This window comes from Cucurbita moschata, unplaced genomic scaffold, assembly GCF_002738365.1.
Source record: "Cucurbita moschata cultivar Rifu unplaced genomic scaffold, Cmos_1.0 Cmo_Scf00043, whole genome shotgun sequence".
Lineage (NCBI taxonomy): Eukaryota > Viridiplantae > Streptophyta > Magnoliopsida > Cucurbitales > Cucurbitaceae > Cucurbita > Cucurbita moschata.
This window is the reverse complement of record NW_019268559.1, coordinates 1,486,285-1,513,961: the sequence shown is the minus strand read 5'-3', so window position 1 is coordinate 1,513,961 and position 27,677 is coordinate 1,486,285. Positions and strand designations below refer to the sequence as shown.

The 27,677-nt window shown below is 37.6% G+C and overlaps 6 protein-coding genes and 1 long non-coding RNA gene across 12 annotated transcripts; 4 read left to right on the top strand and 3 right to left on the bottom strand.

Moving 5' to 3' along the window:
* Positions 1–26: 26 nt before the first annotated feature.
* Positions 27–4,544, top strand: LOC111433868. 4 transcript variants are annotated; one of them, XR_002708870.1, is made up of 13 exons: positions 89–178; positions 264–532; positions 621–737; positions 1,164–1,264; positions 1,372–1,443; positions 1,604–1,685; positions 2,017–2,097; positions 2,369–2,410; positions 2,608–2,667; positions 2,869–3,015; positions 3,230–3,364; positions 3,549–3,662; positions 4,338–4,544. XR_002708870.1 is itself a non-coding variant. In XM_023071121.1 (12 exons), exons 2-12 carry the CDS (start codon positions 272–274, stop codon positions 3,567–3,569), a joined length of 1,119 nt encoding a protein of 372 aa, XP_022926889.1. In that variant the 5' UTR covers positions 89–178; positions 264–271; the 3' UTR covers positions 3,570–3,743. The 4 variants fall into 4 exon arrangements, 3 of the variants coding, with proteins under 3 accessions (XP_022926888.1, XP_022926889.1, XP_022926887.1); XM_023071121.1 differs by lacking the exon at positions 4,338–4,544 and having other exon boundaries at positions 3,549–3,743; XM_023071120.1 differs by lacking the exon at positions 4,338–4,544 and having other exon boundaries at positions 27–91; positions 3,230–3,743.
* Positions 4,164–5,491, bottom strand: LOC111433870. The gene is made up of 2 exons (XM_023071124.1): positions 4,552–5,491; positions 4,164–4,473 (listed from the first exon to the last, which is right to left on the bottom strand). The coding sequence occupies exons 1-2, from the start codon at positions 5,414–5,416 to the stop codon at positions 4,301–4,303; spliced, it is 1,038 nt and encodes a 345-aa protein (XP_022926892.1). The 5' UTR covers positions 5,417–5,491; the 3' UTR covers positions 4,164–4,300.
* A 5,850-nt stretch (positions 5,492–11,341) lies between these two features.
* Positions 11,342–13,960, top strand: LOC111433864 (probable WRKY transcription factor 31). Its single transcript, XM_023071116.1, has 6 exons — positions 11,342–11,797; positions 11,892–11,990; positions 12,109–12,297; positions 12,374–12,781; positions 12,852–12,965; positions 13,062–13,960. The coding sequence occupies exons 1-6, from the start codon at positions 11,453–11,455 to the stop codon at positions 13,770–13,772; spliced, it is 1,866 nt and encodes a 621-aa protein (XP_022926884.1). The 5' UTR covers positions 11,342–11,452; the 3' UTR covers positions 13,773–13,960.
* A 3,272-nt stretch (positions 13,961–17,232) lies between these two features.
* LOC111433877 lies at positions 17,233–18,002 on the top strand. 2 transcript variants are annotated; one of them, XR_002708876.1, is made up of 3 exons: positions 17,233–17,320; positions 17,440–17,597; positions 17,675–18,002. It is a non-coding gene; the product is annotated as an uncharacterized LOC111433877 (long non-coding RNA). The 2 variants fall into 2 exon arrangements; XR_002708875.1 differs by lacking the exon at positions 17,233–17,320 and having other exon boundaries at positions 17,337–17,597.
* Positions 18,003–19,387: 1,385 nt separating this feature from the next.
* Positions 19,388–20,980, top strand: LOC111433865 (mitogen-activated protein kinase kinase kinase 18-like). The gene has a single exon (XM_023071117.1). It carries the CDS (start codon positions 19,571–19,573, stop codon positions 20,963–20,965), a length of 1,395 nt encoding a protein of 464 aa, XP_022926885.1. The 5' UTR covers positions 19,388–19,570; the 3' UTR covers positions 20,966–20,980.
* A 480-nt stretch (positions 20,981–21,460) lies between these two features.
* Positions 21,461–23,432, bottom strand: LOC111433872 (B-cell receptor-associated protein 31-like). The gene is made up of 2 exons (XM_023071126.1): positions 22,726–23,432; positions 21,461–22,109 (listed from the first exon to the last, which is right to left on the bottom strand). Exons 1-2 carry the CDS (start codon positions 23,006–23,008, stop codon positions 21,727–21,729), a joined length of 666 nt encoding a protein of 221 aa, XP_022926894.1. The 5' UTR covers positions 23,009–23,432; the 3' UTR covers positions 21,461–21,726.
* An 871-nt stretch (positions 23,433–24,303) lies between these two features.
* On the bottom strand, positions 24,304–27,621 carry LOC111433873 (peroxisomal membrane protein PMP22). 2 transcript variants are annotated; one of them, XM_023071127.1, is made up of 7 exons: positions 27,370–27,621; positions 26,730–26,828; positions 26,378–26,479; positions 25,331–25,406; positions 24,850–24,920; positions 24,647–24,732; positions 24,304–24,540 (listed from the first exon to the last, which is right to left on the bottom strand). In XM_023071127.1, the coding sequence occupies exons 1-7, from the start codon at positions 27,436–27,438 to the stop codon at positions 24,489–24,491; spliced, it is 555 nt and encodes a 184-aa protein (XP_022926895.1). In that variant the 5' UTR covers positions 27,439–27,621; the 3' UTR covers positions 24,304–24,488. The 2 variants fall into 2 exon arrangements, with proteins under 2 accessions (XP_022926895.1, XP_022926896.1); XM_023071128.1 differs by lacking the exon at positions 26,730–26,828 and having other exon boundaries at positions 27,370–27,598.
* Between the last annotated feature and the right edge of the window lie 56 nt (positions 27,622–27,677).

The window sequence follows — 27,677 nt, the reverse complement described above, 5'->3', positions numbered from 1 at the left end:
CCAGATAGCCCATTCGATAAAAAATCAACCGTACGACGACGTATTACTTTTCTTGTTGTTCATGGAATTTCAGAGACTACTCCAAATTCCGGTAACATTTCGCTGCCGTCATCCCTTCCCTGATGCGTTTTTCTTTCTTTATTAATTTGCTCTCCGGCGAAACCGCCATGTCTTCCATGTATTCTCTTCTCTCCCGGCGCTTTCTTTTGCTCTTGTTTCTCTCCGATTCGTTGCATGAAAGTTATTTTTTTTCTCATTTCCAGGAAGAACAATGAAGAAGAAAGCTCCTGTAACACTAGGCCGCAGCCTTATCTGGTTCAGCTGGAAGCTCGTCATCACCTTCTCTGTTGCACTTTGCATTCTCACTCTTATCAAGTTTCATTCGTCTTCCCGGAGCGACCTCGCATCTGCCTCTTTATCACGTCGTTTGCGACCTTCTCCTGACACGTTTTCTGCCCGCCCTAAGATTGCTTTCTTGTTTCTCACTCGTCGAAATCTCCCGCTTGATTTTCTTTGGGGAAGCTTCTTTGAGGTGTTTTAAAGTTTCTACTTTAACAAAAGTATCTACGATTAAGCATTGACTGCGAGTTGAACAAATAATTTGCAATTTTCTATTCCAGAATGGCGACGTTGCGAACTTCTCGATTTACATTCACTCGGCACCTGGATTTGTGTTCGATGAATCGACGACTAGGTCGCATTTCTTTTTTGGACGGCAATTGACGAATAGCATACAGGTAACGTGATGTGTGTTGTGATGAAACGAAGTTTGTGTGTTTTTCCATAGCTTCCGTGTATACTTACCATCAAAGTGGAGATTAATGGAAAATGGATGCTTGTTCACTGGAAATTACTCTTCAACTTGTATGATCTTTTGTACAAATTTTGCTTAGCTGGTTCTTACCATCAAATTTTGTACAAATTTTTTAATAATGGAGGTGAATTCATGTTGGGGCTTGCAATATTTTCCTTTTATTCAGTTCACCACACTGATGCTCAGTTTTTCCCCTATGCATGTATTCTTTAGCCTTTATTATCTTTCCTTCGAAGTTTCTATTCTGCTTGGGTGGCTTTCCGACTAAAATTTAGCAACAGTATAAAAAAAATCTGTCCCATGTTTTGATTTTTTGAAATTGATTGCAATAAAGTGATTCATGTTGCAGGTGGCCTGGGGAAAATCAAGTATGATTGCTGCAGAGAGGTTGTTACTTGAAGAAGCGCTTGAGGATCCTGCAAACCAGAGATTTGTTCTTCTATCAGACAGGTTTTTTATGATCACCACTGCCACTTTCCATTGCTCTCTGAACATTTTAATCTATGAAGTTGAGGTGTTTCACAACTTCCCTTAAGATTTCTCTTCTGATGCTGCAGTTGCGTTCCACTGTACAATTTTGGATATATATACAGCTATCTCATGGCTTCCCCAAGGAGTTTCGTGGACAGGTAGATGGAGGGCTTTGTTTCTGAGGTGCTAAGCACTAATTCCTTGCTGAACATTTGGTGCCAAAATTTAGATACTTTCCAAATTTCCTAGTTTTCAGAGTGAAATTTTTATGTATGCCAACCTAAACCGTGTAATATTTACTCTCATTCTTTATTGTAGTTTTCTTGATGGAAAGGAGGGTCGCTATAACCCAAAAATGTCACCTACTATACCCAAGGGCAAATGGAGAAAAGGGTCGCAGGTCATCCATCTTAATTCTCAATAATTTTTCGTGGATCTTTTTGTTTTTTTGTTTTTTTTTTTAAGTATATTTTTGGTCATTTTTCTTGGCTATCCAGATTCAACTACGAGACTTGGGTTTTGAATCCATGTTTTGTGTGTCAGTAGTTATTATTTTCATTTTTAGTTGTAATGTCCTTCCAAGTACCCAAAGGACATAAATATGTTCTATTTATTGCTTGATATTTAAGATCTGCTAAACAATAAGTTTCCATCTTGTTGGTGTAGATGCCTTTTAGTAAATTCTAAACAATTATGATGAGTGCATTTATCTTGCTGTGGTTAAATTGCAGTGGATCAGTTTAATTCGTAGTCATGCAGAAGTAATTGTGGATGATGATATTATATTCCCAATTTTTGGCTTATTCTGCAAGGTATGTGTTACGCAGAAAATTCTTTCATTTGTCAACCACGATTCAAGTGGAGTAATTTATTTCTGCCGTCTGAAGATACTATCCTTCATGCACAAATGCCACAGATGATCACAATATGTTGATCATGTTTCCCCAAATATATCATCTTTAAATTCAACGGCATATAGCTGGAATCTCCTTCCCCTAGACACATTCTCAAGATTTTTATGAAGCAAAATTTTCACTCTTTTTGGTATTACATTATAAAGTTTACTCCTTTTCTTAACTACAGCGAAGGCCACCTGTGGATGGCAGCAAAGGAAATATGAATATTGTAAGTGAATTCAATTTCGTGGGCAACAAATATGCATGTTATCAAGAAATAGTTTATTCATTATTCTGGATACTATCTCTTAAGAATGTCCTGTGTAATATTGCTATGGATATCGCTTCTTTCATACTAGAAATCAGTCTTCCGAAGTATAATAATAATAAAAAAGCTCCAATAACCTGTCTAAATTCTGATTGTAGAAACTTCAAAAGCAGCACAACTGTATTCCAGATGAACACTATGTCCAGACATTGCTCGCTGTGAGTACAGATTTGTCTTTGGAGGCTTGATCAATCTTTTCCTTCTCCATTGATTTCTCTCTCTTTGTTTTTTTTTTCCTTCAGTCTTTGGGGATGATTAGTTTGTAATCCTTTCCAGTGGCTATAAACTTGTTGTCTGGAATAGTTTGAGTTTAACAGATAATTTACATTGTAACATTCTTTCTTGTGTTCACGCTGTAGTTAAATGATCTTGAAGATGAACTTGAACCAAGAACATTAACTTACACGCTATGGAATGAGTCAAACACTAAAATGGAGAACAAGGGCTGGCATCCTATTACGTTTAACTATGCTAATGCTGGACCTCGGCAGATCAAGGAAATAAAGGTTAACATTGCGTTATTTCTCTCTTTCATGTTTTTGTGTTTGTTTTTATGTTTGCTCCTTTTAAGAGTTTCTATCTTTTCAGTATGTTAATACCAACCATGTTTTGAATAACTCTATTGATAAATCTATGGATAAATTGGTCGATCTGGTTTCCTTTTAGAATTGATCCCTTGTCTGTATCTGCTATGTTGTTTGACATATATTGTTTTGACAGGGAATCGACCATGTCTACTATGCGTCTGAATCGAGGACGGAATGGTGTCGAAATAATTCGACTTTTGTTCCTTGTTTTCTATTTGCCAGAAAATTTTCCCAGGGAGCTGCCATGCGGTTATTAAGCTTGGGAATTGTGAGTCACTTTGATGCCTCAGCATTACTAGATAAAAAGACCAACTAACTTAGAACTACCATTCATCATGATCATCACCTAGTTAAAGCATTAAATATTATATACTTTGTTTCTTTTACTATAAATGTTGTAAGATGAGTCTATCTTGAAATTAAGTTAAAATTGTATTCTTGGTGTTCAAAAGAAAACTAGGTTTGATAGTTAGATCAAAATGGATCGTAAAAGAAAGAGCTTCCTCTGCTCATGGTGTGTGCCTGCATTGTCAGCCAATTTAGAAGAGGCTTCCAAAGACTGGCCGGTACGTGTGAAAAGATGGTTACCATACTGATACTTGTGAATTTAACACTGATGTAATATAGTGACTTTGTTGAGAATATTATTTGGATATCTTTTAAATTGATATGATATGATAGCAATGGTTTGAGGAATAAAAACTCTTCAATAACTTTTTCTTGTTTTGAAACAATGTCAAAGTTAAGAGTTTGAATTAATTTTTATAAAGCATTTGTATAATTCTATGCGTCTTTTTTCAACTATGATGGTTTGAATTTGTTGGATTCCTGCTACAACATGATAGGGATGATTTTATTTTTATTATTATTTTCAGTAAAACAGATAGGTTAGGATGAGCTCACTTTGGTCCATCAATTATTTTATTAAAAACGTATTTAAAAAAGATATCCTCTTTATAAAACATTTATAATTAAATACATGGTCAAATGCAAAATATTATAACATTTATGAAGCTTATCTTAATTTAAATCATTAAACAAAACATTGTTAGGTATGGTTTGAGAAATGGTGGAAATGTCAGTAGGAAGCTTAAAATTAGCAGCAAAAATTAGCAGAAAAAGAAGAACACATTGAATAGGAGAGGAAGAAAAGGCAAAGACAAAAGAGAAAGTGAAAGGGAATATATGGGTGTGTTTTCTGTCATCAAAAAAGCCTATTCTCATTGGTTTGAACACCGCAGGTGACGGGTGCTTTGGCCTTCAGTTTCTTCAACAACAAGATAGCTGCTGCCACTCCCAGCGCCCCTGCTGCTGATACTGCACTCACTGCCCCTGCAATCACCCGGTGCCTATGGCTACCACTTGCCATGCTTGGATCTGCACACACAATCCAATATTTTCACTAGATCCTTAAGAATGGAAGAAATCAATCATTACAGATATGATTTGGGATACCTTCACAGTAAGTAGTGACATTCTTGTCATTACAAATGCACAAGAAGCCAAGAGATTGAACGTCAAATCCACAGGACCCGCCGCCCTTCAAAACATCCTGGCAACGGAGACAAGAAGTAGTGACAACAATATCAAAATCAATTCGAATCCCATATTCAGCCACTTGATCATAAGCCTCATTCACTCCTCCAATGCTCCTCCAATACACACTCGTGTAGGTAGCGCAGTACTTGAGCATCAGCTTCAAAGAATCCATGGCCTTGGGATGATAAGAGCAGCAGGAACTTCCTTCCAGCGCTGTCGCACACTGTGGCACGTGCGTGCATAAATAACTCGCACTGTCACACGACGCATCGCACCGGTCCGGAAACCGGCCGCAAAAAACCGGCTTTGGCGCAATCATTACCTCCTCCTCGCTGCAGTTGAAGAAGAGGTAGTCGTTTAAAGGGGAAACCGTGAGGTGGGTTTCCGGGTCGAGGGTGAAGGGTCGGGTGGGGCGAAAGTTTGGACCGTCTTGGCAGTTCCACATGTCGGGGTTGGAAATGAGGATATAAGGATCGGAGTAGCTTATGGCGGAAACAGGGAATGTTCCGGAGGGTGTTCGGAGGTGGAGTTGGTCGGAGGCTGTGCAGAAAAGAAGGTTGCGGTAGTAGAGGCTGCCGCAGCCGTCGTCTATGCCGAAGGGGTAATGGATTGAGATGTTGCCGCAGGAGGTCCGGCAGAATTGGGCGGCTTTGAGAGAGAGGAATGATGTGAGGATCTGTGCGATTAGAAGAAGAAGACGAGGAGAGGAGAAAAATGTCATTTTTGTTTTAGAGGAGAGGGCAGGAAGTGAGAGTGAAGATCTGTGATGGGTTATTGACATATTGTTTGAGATTGTTTGTAGGAAGTTTGAAGATGAAGATGGAGATGAGTAAACTTCAAGTTTTTTGTTCTTTTGGGACGGATCTCCAATCTTTGAATTTCTTTCTTGCTTTCATGTTCCTTTTCTTTCTTTCATTGTTTTTGAGAATTCATCTTTCCCATGATTTATTATCGATTTTGTGTATCATTTCATTGTTGCAATTAAATTCTTAATTTATGGATAGAGTGAGCATAATTTAATAATTTAATGATAATTGACATATAATTCTTCTTCTCAAGTTAGAGGTCCAAATCTTCATATCCCATTTCTATAAAATTTAAGTTTGATTAGTACACTATTTTAAGTTTATAGTTAAAGATTTAAATATGTAGCCAAGTTTGTTTTGTTTTGTTTTTATTTATAATTAAGTAGAGATATTTGGTTGATGGTGGCCCACGAAAGCCCAAAAGCTTACTCCAATGGATCCATTATTAGTGCAAGCGATGGAGCCCATTTTCGTCTAGAGACACGGCACCCTTTTATGGGCTCAAGAACCAAGGCCCGCATAAACAACACGCATCCAGAAAACGACGACGTTTTCTCCCGACAAACCCAGAAATCCTGGAAGACGGAATTTAACAATGAAATGAAACTCGTCCCTTTCTGTTTACTGGCTTCCGATCACCTTCTCAACAAAAAAAAAAAAAAACAAAAAAACAAAAAAACCGAGCCCCAAGAGATAAGACTGTTGTCATGAAGAGCAGGTTCATGAATCTCTTCGGCATGTATTGATATTTATTTGATTCATAATTCATCTATTTGGTTTATAATCATTTTGGTTCATCTTTCACCTGAATCATCTTAATTCATGCATGATATTAATGATGCGTCCATGCTTTATAAATAGTTGTCTAGAATGGTTGAAATGCATAGAGTTTGAGTATCATTTTGTATTTGTTGAGTGATATTTGAGAGGAACTTATTGAGAGACTGTGTAGCATGAGAGTGCACCATCTTTATAAACAATTTGATTACTAAACAATTTGATTACTGAGATGGATTGCTACACGTGGATGTAGGAGAATTTCTTATCTTCAAACCACACAAATCTTTGCGTCTCTTTATCTAACTTTTTTATGGATGTGCGATTGCGATTTTGCTTCCACTTGTGTTACAACAAAGACTACATGTTGCACAGAGAAGAGAAGCCGAGAGAGAGAGAGAGAGAGAGAGAGGCGTAGACCAGAAACTAGAAAAAGTGTGAAAACCAATTGAATGCACAAGTAGCCACATTCACGCGAAAAAGTGCAAAATTTTCAAAGGCGGTGGTGAAGGCGCATACGTAAATGTTCAAAGCTAACCCTGATAATAAGGGCAAAGAAGATTGTTGATGTTGTGGTGGCGTGGGTAGAGATAGATATGTGCTGAAATCTTGGAAGAAACCTTGTTGATTTTTATTAAAAATGAAACAGTAATGTCAAATGTTACGAAATTCAAAGCAACCCCCACATGTTTGTTATTACGTTGGAGTATTGTAATATTATATATCACAAGTTGATGCCCATTATTCACCTAACCCTCTGAAATATTGTGCTCTCTATTTAATCCCATTCTTTTACAACTTATATTAAAATTTTGAATTTTGGTCACTACTGGTTGAGGCATGTGACGTGCTTATTTGACTAATTTCGATGGCCCTCATAATTGTTATATAATTTTAAATTTTTGTAAAACAATTAATGGGTATTGTAATATGTGAATAAAAGGGTGTAGATATGCAATAAGTTGGAAAGAAAGGTCCAAAAACGATGAGCTACAATGCTTGACTTGAGAGGATAGTAGGAGACAAATCCAAGTTGTTGTTATTATCTCATGCACCAAGAAATTTCTCCCTTTCTTTGTTTATTTATTTATTTCATCCCTACCCGAAAAATAAATTAATGCGTTGGTGGAGCAACAAATTTGCATGGAGATGAAAAGAAAAGGAAAACAAAGTGTCTGAAAACCTCTCGACTTGAGTACGAGTGAGTAGAAGGAATGAAATCCGTAGGTAAAGTTAAAAGCAAGTTTACAATTTTGTTGACAAAATAAACAAATGGGGTTCCTACCATTTCACAATCATTGCTTTCCCTTTTCTTCAATTATATTTTAAAGCAAACCCACACGAAAGAGAAACTTGTTTTATTTTTGTAATTCATTTATTTTTATCACTGTTCTTGTCGGCTTTGAAATTTCAGACAAACTTGTTTGAACCCTCTCCTTATTTAGCATCTTAACCAATCTTCTCTTGCCCCTAAAGATACGTTCAATATTTTTTTTCTTTTTCATAATAATAAATAATATAATTGACTTTTTTTTTTTTTTTTTTTAATTTAATACAATTTTTAAAACCCAAATGAAAAACCAAAAGTATAATTGAAGCATGAAAGTAAAATCTTAAATATAAATGTGAAGCTCTTTCTTTCTTGCTTCCTTCCAAACATGTCATGCGAACACATTTTCATTATTTTTATTATTTTTATACGTTTTAATTTGACTAAATATAGATATAAAAATATAAATTATGCAAAAATGTTTTAGAGTATGCGTATAATTCTTAGTTGTTATTTAGGGGTTAAAATAAAAATAATAATAATATTCAAAGTCTAGGAGTGGATACAAGTAATTGAAATTTTGAATGGGATGGGAGACAAGTTTGGTCCAAATAAATAAATAAATTAATTAATTAATTAGATGGGGGAGGGTTTTTAGCGTGTGAAAAGCATCACCGTCAATGCATTTAGTTTAAATCCTGGCTGTCCAAATTTTGTACGTCATTTAAGTGAGCCACGTGGGAAGTATCCAATGGTCAACGTAAATCCCAGTCAACTTCTGTCCTCGTCTCTCATTTCTCTTTGCTTGGAAATTTTATTACTTCTTTATTGTCTACGCTTACGCCCTACACATCCTTTATTTAATATTTTCTCCCTTCTCTTCTTCTCTTATTATTTTTCTGCATTTTTTTTTAAATTCACATATTTAATCCTATTTTTTTCTTTAATGCCCTCATTTTTTAATTACAAACCCTCCCATCAATTATTATTATTATTTTTTCTTTTAATTTGAAAGTTTCAAATATGGTCCAACTATTATTTTAGTAATCAAACCAACAATTAATTGTACAAGTTTTCCCTCCAAAAATGTGGTCTCAATTTTACACAATAAAAAAAAAAAAAATCAGTATTGGATGCATAAACTTAATAATTTAATGTATAAATCTCTCAAAAATCTCAAATCTTAATAATTAATAATATATTTTATAATTAATTAAGCACATGTATTAACTTTGGGTAAAATTTGCAACACTTATTCAAATTTAATGCATTAATTCAAAATTTAATAATTTATTTGAAAAGAGAAATATGTGAAGAATGGCTACAAATTGGGACCGAGAAGAGAGTAAGCTGAAAATATAAAGTTTTTTTCTTTTTTCTTTTTTCTTTTTTTTAATAAAAAAGTTTTATTTACATTTTCCCTCTTCTTTTGGTTTGAATTAAATGCGTATTTGTTTGCATTTAAAATAATAATAATAACTTAATTTGAGCTACATAGTTTGGCTTTGCGTGCCTCAAACCTAATCTAATTGTATTAATATCCATAACCCTAATTTTCAACTGTGTGATTAAACTATAATTAATGCTACATCAGCTATTTCCTTTCTTTTCTTCTTATTTTTTATTCTCCTTTGCCTCTTTCTTGTTGTCACAATAAATGAATTTGGATACCAATTATGAAGGTTAGGTCTTAATTTTTATTTAAATCTCGATTCATTTATTTATTAAATATTATTATTATAGAGAGATCGTATTTTTTTTGGTTGTTCTATTCTTAAACATTATTCCCTCCGGTCTCCTTTCCATACAAAAACCACTTATTTGGTTACTAATGTGACACATATTTAGTTATTGTGAGCATATTATAAAATTTTGGTATTGTATCATGAAAGGAATCTGATGCGCAGTGGGGCCTGATACTCATTTTCTTCTTTCTTTTCCTTTTACTTAGCCGAAGTTGAGGACTAACCAACGCTGCATGCATGGGAAAGAAGAGGGTTTCCAGGATTTTCATCATGGATTCCAAGAATAGCCCCATGAGTTTGACTCGTGTTTGAGTACAGCCAATCAAATCTCATTGTTCTGAGTTCAATGCCCAGAAATTGTAAATGGGCACATATATGGTCAAATTTGGGTGATTCTTTTTCTTCTATCCTTGTTTGAATATTGTTCAAAAGTATGAAGTTCTTCAAGTTCTGGCAATATGGTCAAATGTAGAAAGAAACAAAGAATAGTCGGCAAATTTAATGCAGTTTCAAGTGGGTGGGTGACGCAGAAAGATTAGATTCATTTTTCTAAAGGAAGAAAATTAAAATAGGGTCGGAAATAAAGTTCGTAAATAAAATAAATAAAAATAATAATTATACCACAAATACCACATTCATTAAATTTCTTGAAATATATAGTCATAATTTTATACAAAAGAGTTTAACCTAGGTTTGAAAATACATCACTACTTTTATTTCTTTTGAAAAATAAACCGTCTTTTTTTTTTTTTTTTAATTATTGATATAGCATTGATTAATGTGACCAAAAAGATTATCCTCATATAATGCATTTTGAAATAAAATAGGAGACTTATTGTTAGATGCTTTAATTATTTCTCCACTATTGAGTGCATCTAGAACAAGCCCCCCCCCCACTATATATATTGATTGAGGCTAGGACAATTTGGGTATTATGGTAGCTACCTCCCATGTAGAACTCCATTTTATTTTCCTCCTAATTACTTGAAAGTGATTTATAAACCAAAATATATATTAAATTAATTAATTAATTAATTAAACAAAGACCTATGAATCACCATTTCGATAATTGAAGAAAATGATTGGTGTGTCAAAATAAAAATGTACCTTTTAAAAAAACATTACTGTTGACTGATTATCGTGTCTTTCTTCCCTCGAATTCATGGCCCCAATTTTTTGTTCTGTCCTAAAAATGATTTTTTTAAAAAAATTCTTATGTTTAAAATAGTTAGAAATTTGTTATAGGAAATTGAAAAGGAGTTAAAAATATAACAATTTTGGGTGATGGTTGATGTTTAATGCAAGTTGGGAAATAAATATATTAAGAAAAAGTAAGCGAAATGGATTATGGTGAAAAAGATTGGTTAGCAAGAGGATTAGATTAGATGGGTAGGTGATTAGGTCTAATACCAAAAGAAAATGGAAGAGTCGTGCATGAGTAAACAAAATGACGACATTTTTAATCTGTAAAGAAAATAATTATTAAAATTAGGCAACTAATTATTCGGGGGTGTAATATTGAAATATTAAAATCCCAATCAAATATAGGTAAAAGAGGAAAAAAAAAGTCAAACCAAATGACTCGGTCCCACGGTTGGACAGTCAACACAGATCCCACCGGTACAGATCTGAAACGTGGTGTGTTGTAAAGTGAAAAGGTGGGCCCCATGGGAGACCAGGCCCACTCCCGGTTGCCTTCAGAGAGAGCCGGGCCGTCAAATTCGTTGACTTGGCTCTTTTTCTTTTTTCTTCTTTTTATTTCTCACGTGGAAGGCGCCGCAGTATTCGGGGCGGTGGATCGCTTTCTTCTTTCTTCAGATTTAATGAACCAGTCAAACTCTTTTCTGGACGAAAAATAAGAAAGCAAGGGGGCTTTTTGTTGTTGCTCTGTGTTTTCCGTCGGGTGGGTTCGCTCGAACCGGGTCGGGGTTGGGAGGGTTAAATACAATGTGACGCACTATCTGATGTAAATAAACAAAAATCTGAGGTATTTGTTTGAAAATCCAAATCCATTTTGGTCTTCGTCACACCCTTTTTATAGCCGAACGCATTGCACCGGTAAAAGACTTCACAGACTTCACCCACACGTACACACCTCTCTTCCAATTTCCCTCTCTTCCAATTTCCCTCTCTTCTTTTCCTTCACTCTCTGTCATCTTTTACTTTTTTATTATTTTATTTTATTTTTTTTATTTTCTTCCGATCTCTCTCATCGATTTATGGACAAAGGATGGGGTCTTACCCTTCGTGATTCCGACCACTCTATTGGGTTCTTCTCAAACAAGCCACCCCCATCCACTGTCAATTCTTTTCACAGCGTTATGTTCCAAGGTATTGATTTTCCCGGGAAACCTGGCCGGACTGACGACGACAAGCCTGCTCTGCCGCTTCCCGATCACACCCGGTTGCCCGTCAACGAGGTCGACTTTTTTTCCGATAATAAAAGGGTGGTTGATGATAGGGAGGATGAAGACTCCAAACCACCGGTTAATATCATCGCCACCGCTGTCAATAAAGACCACAACAATTTCACTGCTCCCACAACTGCCTTCAATCGTGTTAATGTAAGCTTAATTCCTCCAAAAATGTAAATGCTCTCTCAATTTTCAATTTTCTGTGCCTAATTTTTTTTTTTTTTGGGGGGGGGGGGGAATTTAGACTGGTTTGCATCTGTTAACTGCGAACACCGGAAGCGATCAATCGACGGTGGATGATGGGATTTCATCGGATGGAGAAGATAAACGAGCCAAAAACGAGGTGAATTGAACCCCCCAAAAAACACCAAGAAATTTTTAATTTAAATTTGATGGGATGGTGGGATTATATTGAGAATTTTGGTGGGGGAATTTAATTTTATGGTAATTATGGTGTGCAGCTAGCGCAGCTTCAAGTGGAGCTTCAGCGTATGAACGCCGAGAATCACAAGCTGAGGGACATGCTAAGCCATGTGAGAAACAACTACACTACCTTACAAATGCATATCTCCACCTTTATGCAACAGCAGCAACAGCAACAACAACAAAATCAGCAAAATCAGGCCTTGGAATCCGCTCATGAACGACAGGTAACTTTTCAAAAAATAAAAAATCAAATGAATTAAACTGAATTGAATATTAAATTAACACATCCTCATGTTTCAGCCCACGGATAAACATGATCAAGTTGGGAAGGTTGTAATTCCGAGGCAATTTATGGATCTGGGACCCACTGGGAAGACAGGGGGAGGCGATCATGAATTATTCCATTCATCATCGGATGAAAGAACTGGTTCTGGGTCTCCGTTGAACAACACAGAAACCGCCTCCAAAAAGAGCACCGGAAGAGACCAGGAAACGGGTCCTTCCGATCAGGAGAATTCCAATTTACGATCAGATGGAAAAAGATCCATGGGTAGAGAAGAAAGCCCAGAGTCAGAATCTCACGGGTGGGGTGGTCCTAATAAAGCCCCCAGATTGAACCCTTCTTCTAAACCACTTGATCAACAATCCACCGAAGCCACCATGAGAAAAGCCCGTGTCTCAGTCCGTGCTCGATCAGAAGCTCCCATGGTGTGTGTAATTTTTGTCTTTTGGACCTGAATTGTTTTGTGAGGTTTTAATTTGGATTCAATCCACGCAGATTTCTGATGGGTGTCAATGGCGAAAATATGGCCAAAAAATGGCTAAAGGAAACCCATGTCCACGGGCGTATTATCGGTGCACAATGGCAGTGGGTTGCCCTGTTCGGAAACAAGTATGTATTTTTATTCTTTTTAACTAAATTAATCGTCTTTTTCTAATCAAAGTTTGGAGCTTTTTATCTTATTTATTTACTTTTTCTTACTTTTAGGTTCAACGTTGCGCTGAAGACACGACTATATTGATAACAACCTATGAGGGTAACCACAATCACCCACTTCCGCCGGCTGCGATGGCCATGGCGTCCACCACGACGGCGGCGGCTAGCATGTTGTTGTCAGGGTCCATGTCAAGTGCGGACCATAATCTAATGAACCCAAATTTATTGGCTCGAGCCATACTCCCATGTTCCTCAAGCATGGCTACAATTTCAGCTTCGGCTCCATTTCCAACCATCACATTAGACCTCACTCACACCCCGAACCCATTGCAGTTCCAAAGACCAGCACCCACGCCGTTCCACGTGCCGTTCGAAGCCGGACAACCACCGTCTGCCGCCGCCCAATTGCCGCAGGTTTTGGGGCAAGCGCTATACAATCAATCAAAATTCTCGGGGCTACAGCTCTCTCATGATATGGGGGCCAATTCCTCCCATTTGGGTCACCACCAAATTTCACAACCGGCCGTGGCATCATCCCAGCCTAGTGGTGCTTCTTTTGCCGACACGTTAAGTGCCGCCACCGCCGCTATCACCGCGGATCCGAACTTCACAGCCGCTCTAGCCGCCGCTATCTCCTCCATCATCGGCGGAGCTCATTCAAATAATAATAACACCACCCCCACCAATACTACGTCTACATCAAACAACAACGGAAGCAGCAACAACAACAACACCAAAATTAGCAGTTTCCCAGGAAAGTAGATTAAATTAAATTAAATTAAATTAAATTAGAGGCAATAGAGTTACACGTTGGTTAAATCTTTTTTGTTTTTGTTTTTGTTTTTGTTTTGATGATGTCCATCATGGGGGATAACATGTCCATACTTTTTTATTTTTGTTTTAATTTGGGGGGAAATTTACGAACACGACGACTTCATTATTCTTTCCAATTGTTTCATTTTGAATAAAATTAGAAATATAGATGTGAAATCAAAATATTAAATAAAAATGAGGAAAAGAAAAGAGAAGAAAAATCCAAGTGTAGATGGACAACATGAATGTCCAAGTTGTTTGGTTTAATCCATGTTGGTCCATAAATTTCAAAGAGTTGAATAAGAAAGGTTGGAATTGAGAGACGTCAACATAGAGAGAAGGGGAAGAAAACAAAGAATAATCGTCCAGTGGGTACCATATTCCAAGTCTTCCAGTCAATGAAATACGGCCAACTCCATTTTGACACGCAAAAAAGGATATCATATCCAATCCATACACCAAAACACAACTTCCAAACGACACCATGGTTCCTAATTATGTTATTCAATACCCCATTTCAAACATGATCAAACCCTAATTAAAAAAAAGTCTTCTTCTTCTTCTTCTTCTTCTTCTTCTCCTTCCTCCGATGCACATGCAGACACGTGAATCCCGATTTCTGATTTTATTTTAGTGTCGTGTTTGTTTGTTCACCTTCACTTACTAATATATATATATATATATATATATATATATATATATATATTTTCTGACTGCAAAGATTTCCATGTCTTCTTAAATTTCTTGTAATTATTGATTGCTACGCAAAACCCCGCTTTCTTTGTCCAAACAAACAAAGATCTCAGTCGGAAAACAAGGCGGTGGTGGTTGGCTTAGCAGACACACACCCATCAAACTCTCACTCACTATCCTTTTTTAACTGTAATTTAAGGTTAATTTTATGAATTTATATCATAACCTCTTTATTTATTGACCCTAATTATGATTTATTTAACTACACCTTTCTCTACAAACTTATATTACTTTAATTATTCTTAATTCAATTTCTAATATAAATGGCAACGGATATGTCGACATGCCAATAGTAAAAGTCTAAAAAGTTTCAGAATCTTATATACTTACTTTTAGGTGTATAATTTTATGTCATTTAAAGAACAAAAATTTAAAAAAAAAATGCAAGAAGAACTCTGACTAAATGATTTATATTGATAACTCCAAAGTAGGTACTAGATTGAATAATCTCTGCATAAAAAACACCTTGTTTATAGCCGATGGTTTTTCGTACATATTCGATAACGACTTCAACAGATCTGACGTGGTCTTCTCCTTGATGATGTTGAACGCCACATTTCTGGATAGCGTCAATCGGATCAGCCCTAAGGCTTGTCGATCCTTGAGCTTCCACTGCTCTGTGGTCATGGTATTCGACATCACCCCCAACAGGGGTTCTTAAATATCTTTCTGGTACAGATAATCTTCCATCTTTATCTTCCAAAAATCGAAATCGGATCCATCGAACTTCTCGATTCCAATATTTGAACTTTCCATCTTTACAGATCGTAGTGACTTCCGCCTAACTCTGATACCAGTTGCACAACAATTCACTCTACATTAAAATGGGATAAAACCTTATAATTTAATACACATTGAAAGGGAAAAATCAAAATGCAAGCCTATGGTTTCACAATTCACATACTATATAATGCAAAGTAGATGTGACATATTGATGACATGTAAGGGCTAATTAAAGGTTTGTCCCAAGGTGGGAAAATGAAGGTTTTGTTTTTTTATTATTATTTTATTTTCCTAGACAAACAAAAAGACAAAAGCTTATCCTCTAACCCTTCAAAATTTGTGTTTCAGTGTCTCATCAAAACCTTATCCATTTGAAACTCAACCTAGGTAATAAGTTAGGTCAATCGACATAGGTTATATGTCATAGGTTAGGTCAATTCACTACCCTTTGAATAGATGGTTAGATAAAATAAATTTTGTAAAGAATGCAAATTTTCTTGAAATTGATATAATTTATGAAAAAAATCATCAATGATTACTAAATATAATTTATTTACTAATTTCATGAATTGCCCTTTTTATCTTTTGTTTTTCTCTATTGGGCCGTGAATTTCCGAAGATCGGCCCAATTCAATCTCTTTTATTGATACATGGGCCCATTATTGACCCTGTAGTTTTATAAACAGTCGGACCTTGCCCTATTTTGTTTTTTTAATTGTTCGACATGGACGATGTTCTTGTTGGTGGTGAAGCAAGTGGTATGTTCCCTTCAGTTATGTCGGTTTTGGGTGTGATCGTCACAGTTTGTATAACTTGCTTCTAACTTGAGGAACATGATATTTATGCAGAATATTGTAGTGGGTTGATTTAGGAGAATATAAAAATGTTTGTTTTCTTCAAACTTTTGCTCTAATAGCGGCCATGGCATCATGTAACTGGTACTCCTGAAGGGTTCCCTTTGTTATCTTGGCACATAATGCAAGGCACTTGTTTCACAACATGGACAGGCTATTATGGATTTGCTTTTAGCCAAGGTAAGTCCTATCATTTACTTTGTTAACATTGTGGTTATCTGTAACAGCCAGATTTAAGGTCTTGTTTTTACCTTCCACCCACAGGTACTAACACGTGTAACCATCAAAGTCCAGCAGATATTGTCTTCTTTAGACTTTTCCTTTTAAATTTTCTCTAGAGGTTTTTAAGACGCATCTATTAGAGAGAGATTTCAATATCTTTATAAAGGGATGCTTCCTTTCCCTCTTCAACCGATGGGATCTCACAATTCATGCCCCCAACCTCTATTAGGGAGAGGTTTCTATACCTTACAACGAATGTTTCGTTTCCCTCTTCAACCGATGTGGGATCTCACAATCTACTCCTCTTGAGGGCCCAACCTCCTCGTTAACACACCACATGGTGGTTAGAGAGAGATTTCCTCACTTTTACAAAGAATGTTTTGTTTTCCTTTTCAACTAATGTGAGATTTCACAATCTACCTTCATTGGGGGCCTAACGCCCTTGCTACCACACCCCCTGGTATTTGGCTCTGATACCATTTGTAACAATCCAAGCCCACCGTGTTCTCCTCTCCAACCGATGTGAGATCTCACAATCCACCCCTCTTGGGGGCCAGTGTCCTTGATAGCCCACCGCCCGGTGTCTGGCTCTAATACCATTTGTAACAGCACAAGTCCGTCGTGTTCTCCCTCCAACCAATGTGGGATCTCACAATCCACCCCCTTGGGGGCCAGCGTCCTCACTGGCACACCGCTCGGTGTCGGGCTCTGATACCATTTGTAATAGTCTAATCTCACCACTAGCAGATATTGTTCTCTTTGTGATTTCACTTCTAGGCTTCCCCTTAAGGTTTTAAAACGCATCTATTAGGGAGAGGTTTCCACATTCTTACCAGAAATGTTTCGTTCCACTCTTCAACCGACGTGGGATCTCACACAACCACAGCCAGAGAAGATATGTTCCAAAATTGAGGTGTGCACCTTTGATGGAAACTATGGTGTGAGGTTAGTCTAAAAATGCTTCACTCAAGACAGAGTCATTTTTCTGCAATCTGTTGACTGCTTTTGCTCTCTGTTGCACAAAAGATCAATTTTATTAACTCACGGTTGGTGATTGATACCAGTACTAAAACTGAGAGTGTGCTGAATGAGAAAGATGGTAGAGCATCTGGCAGTGTCTCCGATGCTATGTGCTCAGCCTGGAAGATGGCGTTCTCCCGGATGCAAGACAAGCTGAAGCAGAACAAAACTCTGAGAACATAGCATTGATTATGTGAGTGAGGTGAATCAGTTCTGTTACCATCTAACTCATCTATCGATTATCCATCTTCAGCTCACTCGTCTTTCATGCTTTTGCAGTTATGTGATCAAGGGTTGAACCAAGTTGCAGCATTGGTTGACTGTGAACGGATCCCTCAATTGCCTACTGCCTCCTTCACCATTGGTGGCGCATCTTTTGTTCTTACTTGTGAACACAACAGTACGCTCTCCAGATGGATGAGAGGGACCTGCAGCTCACTGGATTCATACCTATGGACGCTCCTCCTCCTCGTGGATCCATCTTCTTGTTCTCTTGCATTTTCTTAAAACTCAGAATCATGTCTCTTTAAGATGATGATTCATCTCATTGATTGATTTAATATCGTTTGGTGAAATATGGTTCTCAATACAGGATCTCTTTGGAGAACATCGCATGTGTGGGCTCAAATTTTGATACAACACTCAACATCTACACGTTTAGATCAATATGACATAAGAGTCCAAACAAGAGCACACGAATGTTTTGTTCTTCTCGCTCACAATCCACTAAGAGATCAGCATTCTTGCTGGTACGTCGTCAATCCATATGGGATCTCATATATGGCTTTTAAGGGATGGCTTTTAAGGATTCAATGAACGGTAAAAGAGATATGGTGTTGAGAATAGTAGTGAGTAAAATGAATGTGGGCAGTTTCAAAGACCAGAGAGGATGAAACTAAAAGAGTGTTAAGTAAGCAGAGAAAGAGGGAAAAGGAAGGCCACTTGAATGATTAATGCAGACGCAAGGAGCGGTTACGCAAGCATTCAAATGCGTTTGTGTATAGAATAATTGTTGATTGGGGTGTGAGTCAGATGAGATGTGTGCTGAACTTTTGTGTCAAAAGGTAACAAAAAAATGGGCTAAGGGTAAGGGAACTGCGTGGTTTTGGTTGGAGGATACACAGTTCAAAAGCTTTAAGAAGGTGATACCCTGACGCTGCCTCCACTCCACCACCCTCCACCTTTGCTTTTCCTTCCTTCTTTTTCTGGTTTTTTTTTTTTTTTTTTTAACTTTTCAGCGTTTCTTTGCCGCCAATTCAAGTAACCTATAACCCTCTCTCGATTCACGCTTATTCTTCTCACCTAACAATTCTCTTCTTTTTCTTTATGTTTCCCATCAACAGTTTTTTAAAACTCGCAGACAAAGCTTCGAATTTTGTCCAATGGATAATTATTGGGAAACAAAAAACAAAATTATACCCAAATAAGATTAGGTTTCATGAACCAAAATTATACCCATAACAAAGAATTAAACAGTATTTAATTGAGCGGCAAGGGATAAGGTGGGTTGGGTAAGCATCGTTGTGTAGTGTTAGGCTCATCATAATCAATTATTAATGAGAGAGATTTAGATTATCAATTATTAATGAGAGAGATTTAGATTTATAGTTACAGTTGTATTAATTATTCATAAAGTAAGGCTTCAACAAAGGCAAGGTCATTCTTTAGATTAAAGAATTTAAATTACAACGAAAACATTATACCCATCATTCCTCATCCAAAAGGAAATTAATTAAAAAACAATGCTTTGGAAGAATATCCTCTCCGATGGGTTATTTTACAACTAATTACAGATGAAGAGCACCATAATCAACGTGATTAAATCAACTGAGCATGTGATGCCATGTGAAAATTTGAATTGGCGTAGCCTCTTCAATTACATTAACCAGATTACCTAAATCACCGCCGCTCAAAAGTTGCCATTATCCTTCTCCTTTGTCGCTGCTGTGATTGGGTTTGATCAAAAAGAAGAAGACGGCGGCCGTCCATTGGCTACAATGTAAGGGATAAAGTCTCTAAAAGGTCAAGCCAAAGAGAACCGAATAACTTGTTCTCATCAATTTTCAATTTTTAAAAAAACCCAATTTGCCAACTCAATTTTACTCATCGAAGAAACTATTTTTAAATGATTTCCAACATTGTAAATTTACGATATAAAAGCTCCCTCTTTTTCTCATGATCTCATCCATCGCACCCACCTCTGGTTTCTCAATGGAGTGGACGAGAGGAAGGGTAATCGGCTGCGGCTCCTCTGCCGCGGTCTCTGTCGCCACTGATCTCCGGTCTGGCCAACTGCTGGCGGTTAAATCAGTTGAGTTCGACCGCTCGGATTTTATTAAGAGGGAACAGAGGATTCTTTCGCAATTGAATTCTTCGCGTGTTATAGCTTGTAAGGGATTTGATGTTACGTTGGAAAATGGGAATTTGATGTGCAATCTTTTGATGGAGTTTGCGTCTGGTGGGTCGATTTTGGATGCGATGGAAGCGGCTGGTGGTCGGTTAGATGAGGCGACGGCCCAATTCTATACTCGAGAGATTTTAAGTGGGCTCGAGTATGTTCATTCTAATGGTGTGGTGCATTGTGACATTAAGTGTTCTAATATTTTGGTCGGTGAAGATGGGATTAAAATTGCGGATTTTGGTTGCGCGCGGCGGGTGGAGGAGGTTTCCGGTGGAAATTTGGCCGGAACGCCGATATTCATGGCGCCGGAGGTGGCACGAGGAGAAAAACAGGGGTTTGCAGCTGATGTTTGGGCAGTGGGCTGCACAGTGATCCAGATGGTGACCGGTCGAGCTCCGTGGGAGGATATGTCCGATCCAGTGGCCGCCATTTACAGAATTGGGTCCAGCGATGACTTGCCGGAGATTCCGAGATTCATGTCGGAGCAGGGCAAGGAGTTTTTGCGGCGGTGTTTGATCAGAGACCCAGAAGAACGGTGGTCCGTAAGTGAGCTCTTAAAACACCCTTTTGTTCACGAGCAGAAATCTCGTCCCAAACAGAATCCAAGAACACCGACGAGCATTTTGGAGCAAGAATTATGGAACACGATGAACGATTTGGAAACAGTTCAAAGTCCGATCAGACCAAAATTTTACAGAACGCCATTGCAGAGGATCCAGCAACTGAGCGAAGTGTCCAAATTTCAGTCTTTTGGAATACCCAATTGGGAGAGCAACGAAGATTGGGTAACAGTGAGAAGCAAAGACATGGAAGAAGAAGAAGAAGACAGAGAAAAAAGAGATTTCATTTCTGAATTGGAATTGCCCTGTTCCTCTGAATCCATGGCAACGACAACTCAGAATGGAGCTGGTGATCAAAATTATATTAGTATTAGTAAAAGCAGTGATTATTGTTGCAAAAAAATCAACTTTCCTATGTCCTCTGTTTTCAGCCAGATTGTATCATTGAACATTGTTAATTTTTGTAATAATAACAAATTATGTTATGTCATTTCTTTGCTTCTTGTGTTTCTATCCGCCAGTTCAGTTCATCTTACATCTTTTAGATATAATGAATTCATTTTGATTTATCACAATATTGACGAAAATGTCGCCGAAAGTTGCCCATAATTTATAGTAAGATGAAGTTCATATTTAATTCGAAGAGTGGTGCATGAAAGTAAAGCATATGGTTGAGAAATCAAAGCGTGAAGTTCTGTGCATTAATGATACTTGTCTATGCCTAGTTTGAATTTTGAAGTTGATTGACAGAGCCAGCCATCGGAAAAGAATAAATCAGGGCTTGTTTTAAAATGTAACTTAACAGCAAAGCCATGCCGACAATAATGTCCGCGCAAACTTTTTCACTGTTAAAGTAGTCAAAGCCGACAACAATGATGCTCAGGTTCAGCACAAATCGCCCATATTTTGGATCTGAGGGGGTTTCCTTTGGTTTGTGCTGCAGTTCTCTGGCTCCACAATAAACAGAGTTACAAGCTTTTCCATCAAAATGATTTCAAGGCATCGAATCAAATGATATGTCCTAAGAATGAGCTTTTCAGAAGCCAAATTCTTCATGGATGGTTAAAGCAAAATATGAAGAAAAAAGAAATAGCCACAGAAAAATGACAGAAGCAGCCAAGGTGTATTCTATTACAAACCTGAACTTATCACAAATTTTCTTTTTAATAAAATCCAATCTTGTTTCAGTGTTTTACCTTCCTACTTTAAACAGAGACAACAAGCCAAAAATCCCATCTTCTTTTGCCATTGTGCATATAGAAGTAAACAGCCATCACCTACCCATCATGGAGTATCTAGGTCCTAAATAATACGAGGGGAAATGGAAGCACAAAGCTTGAAGTGAAATTCATTAAGCAATATGGGGTTCCTTAGGAATTCTTCTTGCTTCCCGATCGAGACAATCTGTGATCTATAGATTGTATCTGGCTCCGAAGGTTCTGGTTTTCCTCAAGCAAACGGTCGTACTCGAGCAGCAACCCTTCAGATTGCTTCCTTAGAGCAACTACATTGGCCTCTGAAGTAGTTATATCTTTGGTCTTTGAGTCAAGTTCCAATTCCAACTGTTTGAGTCTTGTCTGCAGGGTGGTACCTTCTTCTTCCAGTGCTTTGATCTCCTCCGACTTGCTAACTTTCCCGTCCTCCATCACTCTGCTCTGCTTTTTGATAGCTTCCATGCCTTTCCTCCGTAGACGCAGCTCTCTCATATAATGATGTAATCTATCAATCATAAGTGCCAGGAATAGAGAGCCCCCTGCAACCAAATTGTCCACCTAGTTCAGTAAACCCCAGAACTCACCATTCATGAGCTATGTAGCATTCAGCATTCAAAACCAATAATAAGCTTTTATTAAATCACCATTCATGTGATGATTCTGTTAACCATGATGAAGTTAACTAATAAGCTGAAATAAAGATATTAAATCCTTTTGTAAACATATCTTTAAATCAATGCATTTCAGGGTCTTCACACCATTAGATAGATTGTGTTCACATTATAGTTATGAAAAATGAGAAAAAAGATAGCCAAACAGATCGATTAAAGAACCACAAACTTTGACAAGCTGATGTCACCGATGAAACAGTGACCAAGGTTAAATCAAGGAGCTCAAAACACCACAACACCAAATGAGCAACAGGGTAAGATGTACTGATACTCTTTCAGAAGCTAAGCAAATCTAATCAATTCAAGCCATTCCAATTCTCAATCCAATTCTTCAACTATTCTCAAACAGATCATTTCCAGGAACAATCCACATTCAAGAGCCAAAACCAAATTCAGGTACAGAAAAATCAATTGAGTTAAATGGCCATATGGGTCGAGAAATTCAATCCAAAACACGCAAGAAAGATGAAAAGTTTCGGCTTACCCATGAGCGTGGCCTCGAGAAGATGCTTGACCATGAGAACCTGATCGGTGGGGTTGACGGCACCGTCATCGATCCAACGCTTCCGGATCGTAACCATACTGTAAACACTGGAAAGCAGAACAATAAGAACGGTTCCGGCGACAGTCTTCACCATAATAGGACCGCGTCCGCGCTTCAGGCGATCGACGGTCAAGATCACAAGCTTCCTCAAAGGGGTTTTGAAGGAGAAGAGCAATATGAGAAGCATCTCCGATAGAATCACCGTAAAGAGTAGCTGAATCATTTGGAGAAATGAAGATTGGATTTGCAGATTTCGGATCTTGGGTAAGAGGGAATAGTGATGGGTGAGATTTAAGATGTGAAAAATGATGGACCCAGAAAGGGGGGCGTGCCCAAAAATGATGAGATGGGTTGTGTTGTGGAATGGAAGCAATGGAGGGAAGGTGGGCGCAATCACTGAGCAGAAGAACGAACCTCCGGAGAACTGAATCTTCAACTAATGGATTTTAAAGAGGAAAAGAAGGAAAAGGGGGAGACTTTGAGAGAGAGATGTCATGGCCTTCCACGTTCTACCTGCTTCTTAATTGATATTTGTCCAGACAAAATGCCAAATTGTATTTATTATTTATTATTCATTATTCATTATTCATTATTTTGGTTTAAATTTCATTTTCCCCTTCAATTCTCTGAATTTTGAAATAGTAACTAGTCCTTATTATATTATTATTGGATTTAAATATGTTAATTATTAACATTTCTTATATGTTTTCATTTAAATAAAAAAATTGTTTTAAAATTTAACAAGAGAAGGGTAAGCAAAAAATCAAATTAATAACATAATACCAAAGTTTTGAATGCTCCATTAAAAATAATAATTGTTAAAAAAAATCATATGAAATGATATTTTGTCCCTGAAAATCCAGAGTCCATCTATAATGGTGGCGTTTGCGTAGTAATGAAGAGAAAGGGTATAAAGAGGAAGCAACCCAAATGATCAGAATCCTTATGAGTTGCATATAAATATGAATTTGAAAAGCAGAAATTGACAAACCCATTCAGCTTTTCTTGTTCTGTCCCTCTCATTCAAGCCCAAATGGAGATTTACAAGAAAAGGTTCGTGTAACCGCCAGAGGGATTCATAAAGGAAGACAAAGAAACAAAGGTATACAAGCTGAGACGGACAATGTACGGGTTAAAGCAGACATACTTACGAAGGCCTTGTCAGAAGAAAAGCTCTGTACTTACATATGCAACTTTGAATGTGTTGAGATATGATTCAAAGTATTCAAAATGAAGATATGATTTAGAGTAGTTAGATATGATTCAAATATTCAAACTACCAAGACTTTAGGAGATTGTTATTAGATTTGAGTTTATCTAGATTTCTATGATTTACTATTGCTGGTCCAGTGTATTAGCTATAAATACTGGAATTGTGTAACCCTCTAAGTATCGAGTTAGTAGACAATAATAGAGCACTGCAGCTTTCATCTATTCCTTTCCATTCCTATCTCTTTCACTGTCCCTCTTTCCAACATATACTACAAGTATGTCATTTTTATCTTGTTTGATATCGAGTTGGTTTAAGATAATCATTATATACATGATTATCATCGAAATCGACCGTCTCAATCATAATTGTCTTCGAATTTCTATTTCCTGGGTAAAGGTAAACAAGAGGGTGATGATTGGCAAATGCTTACATAAGTACTAAGGAGCATGGATTTCACCTGCCATGGACAATTCATATATCCTAAACTCCCCTAAGATTTGTTCACCGTCAAGGATTTGGCTCGAAGATTCAAAAATATTCCCCTGAAAACAACCAAAGAATAGAAGTTTGAGGGTGGTTTTAGCAACTGGAGACTGCAAAAGAATCGCCAACCATTGAAGGGAAAGGAGACCGACGAAGTATACGTACCAAACGAATGCAACCAGGCTATGGAAAATGACACGCAACTGAAGTGGTACGTACTGGTGATTTATCCAACCAACAAATGGCCAGAACTGAAAATTTATAGGCTCTATTAATATGAATGAGTTCTAATGGGATTCAGTGCATTAGAACTGGCCAGTTTGAGTTGAAAAATAATGCAAAGATGATGAGTGGGAAAAGGGAAATACCATCCATGCAGTTAGCTGAACTGACGGGAATTCCTTTTTAACCTTAGCCTTTACCACGACCCAAGGCCTTCCTGCATTTCAATTTCCAGTAGACAGAAGCAAAGATCTTAAGTTCTTCAGTGCTATGAAAATCATAAAATAATCTAACAACTATCTTACAAAGTTCCATCTCAAATCAAAGTTTTTTTTTTTCTTCTTTCATCCTAAGGTTTAAGTGAAGAGTTTGGATAGAGATTAGAACCTTTGGTTGAAGGGAATTCTATAACAGAAGAGTTTGGATAAAGCTACCAAGATTCATTGCCTTTATTTAAGCTTCTCCTTTTTTTCTATTTCCTTTTTTCATGTGCCCGCCATCAACTTAAAGCTATTATTGAAATAAATAAAATGGGGTCTGGGAAGTAGATGAACTTTTAGGACAATATTTTACTTATATTTTTAGATGCTTGCTTTTTTAATATGATAAGTTGAGAAGTATACTCACTTTCAATTATCAGTCCGTAATAAACCAAGAAGACAAAGTGGCTCAAAGGAGAGGATGTCAGCTGTTCCACCAGCACCTGAGAACAAAACCAAACAAGTCATATATAAGGAGTTTAACACTTTCACTTATTACATCCAACATTCGTGACAAACCCCAATGTTGAGGATAATTGAGAGTTGTAGCCCCACATTGGTTCATTAAGAAGAAGATGATGGGTTCATAAGTAAGGAACACTATCTCCATTGGTACGAGGCCTTTTGGGGAAACCGAAAGCAAAGCTATGAAAGCTTATGCTTAAAGTGGAAATATCATACCATCGTGGAGGGCCGTGGTTTCTAACACCCAACACCCATATCTCGCTTAGTTCATTGCAAATGTACTTATAAATCTCAAATTGGGTCGAACAATTGACCATGACTATTTGATAACCTTTGTTGGGGAATGTAACGACCCAAATCCATTGTCTCCTTGGACTTTCCCTTTCGGGCTTCCTCTGCTAGAAGGTTTCCACACCCTTATAAATGGTGTTTCCTCCCCAACCAATGTGGGATATCACAATCCACCCTCTTTGGGGCCAGCGTACCTACTGGCACATCGCTTCGTGTCTACCCCCTTCGGGGAACAGCAAGAAGGCTGGCTGACACATCGTCCGGTGTCTGGCTCTGATACCATTTGTAACGACCCAGATCCACCGCTAGCAGATATTGTCCTTTTTGGGCTTTCCTTTTCGGGCTTCCCCTCGAGGCTTTAAAACGCGTCTGCTAGAGGTTTCCATACCCTTATAAATGGTGTTCTGTTCTCCTCCCCAACCAATGTAACCGATGTGGGACATTACAGGGGAATTCCAATACTACAGCATTTTATCTTGATGATACGATTATCCCTCTTCAATACAGCCATATGATCATTTAAATAATGTAGGTTACCAATAGAATCTAATGGGATCTCATGATAGTACGGGCCTGCTCTTATTCAATAGCAAACATCAAATCAATTACTCCCAATTCTTGGTACAAAAGAAAGAATAAATGGAAGCAGACAGTGTACCTTCTTGGCAACTGTTTTTGAGTCTCTTTTCCCCTGGAAGATCTTTTCAAGTATTTGGTGAAGAAAATGGCCAAATGGTCCAAGGTAAAGACATCCATAAAGCTGCATGAGCCAATCATGAGCAAGAACCAATGTTTCTTTCAACAATACACACAAGCATGGAAGACAAATAAACTACTATCCAATTTCAGTGAACATATGCATATAGACCCATAAAATAGGAGGTTGTCAAGACGGGCTTATTGAATACTCATCAAAGATTATGTATTCAAACTATTATTTTTGTATAGAAGGGAGATGATTTGCAGCAAATGTTAAAGACTGTTCAGAATGAACCTAGAGAGGACCATACCACTTTGAGAAGAATTCGTCTCAACTGAAGTTTCTGTATGCCAATAAGCTTCTGGGAAGTCACATCGCTTATCGCAATCAATACTCCTGAAGTGATTACCTGATTCAACAAAAGAACACATCTAACAAGAGTGCCTTAACAAGAATGGCGTAGCTTAAGCCTTAAATAGAAAGGAGAGAATCCTCACAGAACTGGAACCCAAAGGACTTTTCAATGAATCAAAGTATGGTAACAGACAAGATCAATCTCAATTTATTGAGTAACATCTAAGTATTTGAAAAACTAAGGCTCAGTTTCATAACAATTTGGTCTTTTAATCTTGAAAATGAAGCCAATAACTATTACTTCCACCAACCCAAGTAAGTCCCTTCATCAGTGAAAATCGAAGAGACACTTTTTTACTCTTTCCCAGCAAGGTACAGGTTCAGTAGACGCTGAAGTAGATAACGGGAGTTGAGTGACAGAAAAAAAACGGGTTGGGACAAAACAAAATTGGGTCTGATTTATCTTCCACCGTAATGACTTAAGGGTTTCAGCTTCCATAATCCCCGTCGCTATAAACCTCACTGAACGGAACTGATTAAGAGCTTACAAATTTCCAGTAGCGAGACATCTCAGTATAAAGGAAAGGGGAAATCACCTTGGTTCTCAAAGGATGCTGGTAAAGCTGCGAAACATACTTCTCAAACGCCTTCTTCGCAAGAGACATTGTTTCTTTCTCAGCTTCTTCTCCCAGGGATGAAGGTTTGAGTTAACACACTCCGTTTTCATCACTGTAGTTCATCAAATCTTATCGTCCGCTTCTTCAAAATATCTGTGGCTTGACGGGGGGCCACATGGTTGCCAACAACCCCCAAAACACGAGGGAAAATGAACCAAGAGATCGCGGTCATTTGGGGCAATCTCATTCTAACCAGCCCGGTCAAGAATTATCATCCCCTCCGCCTT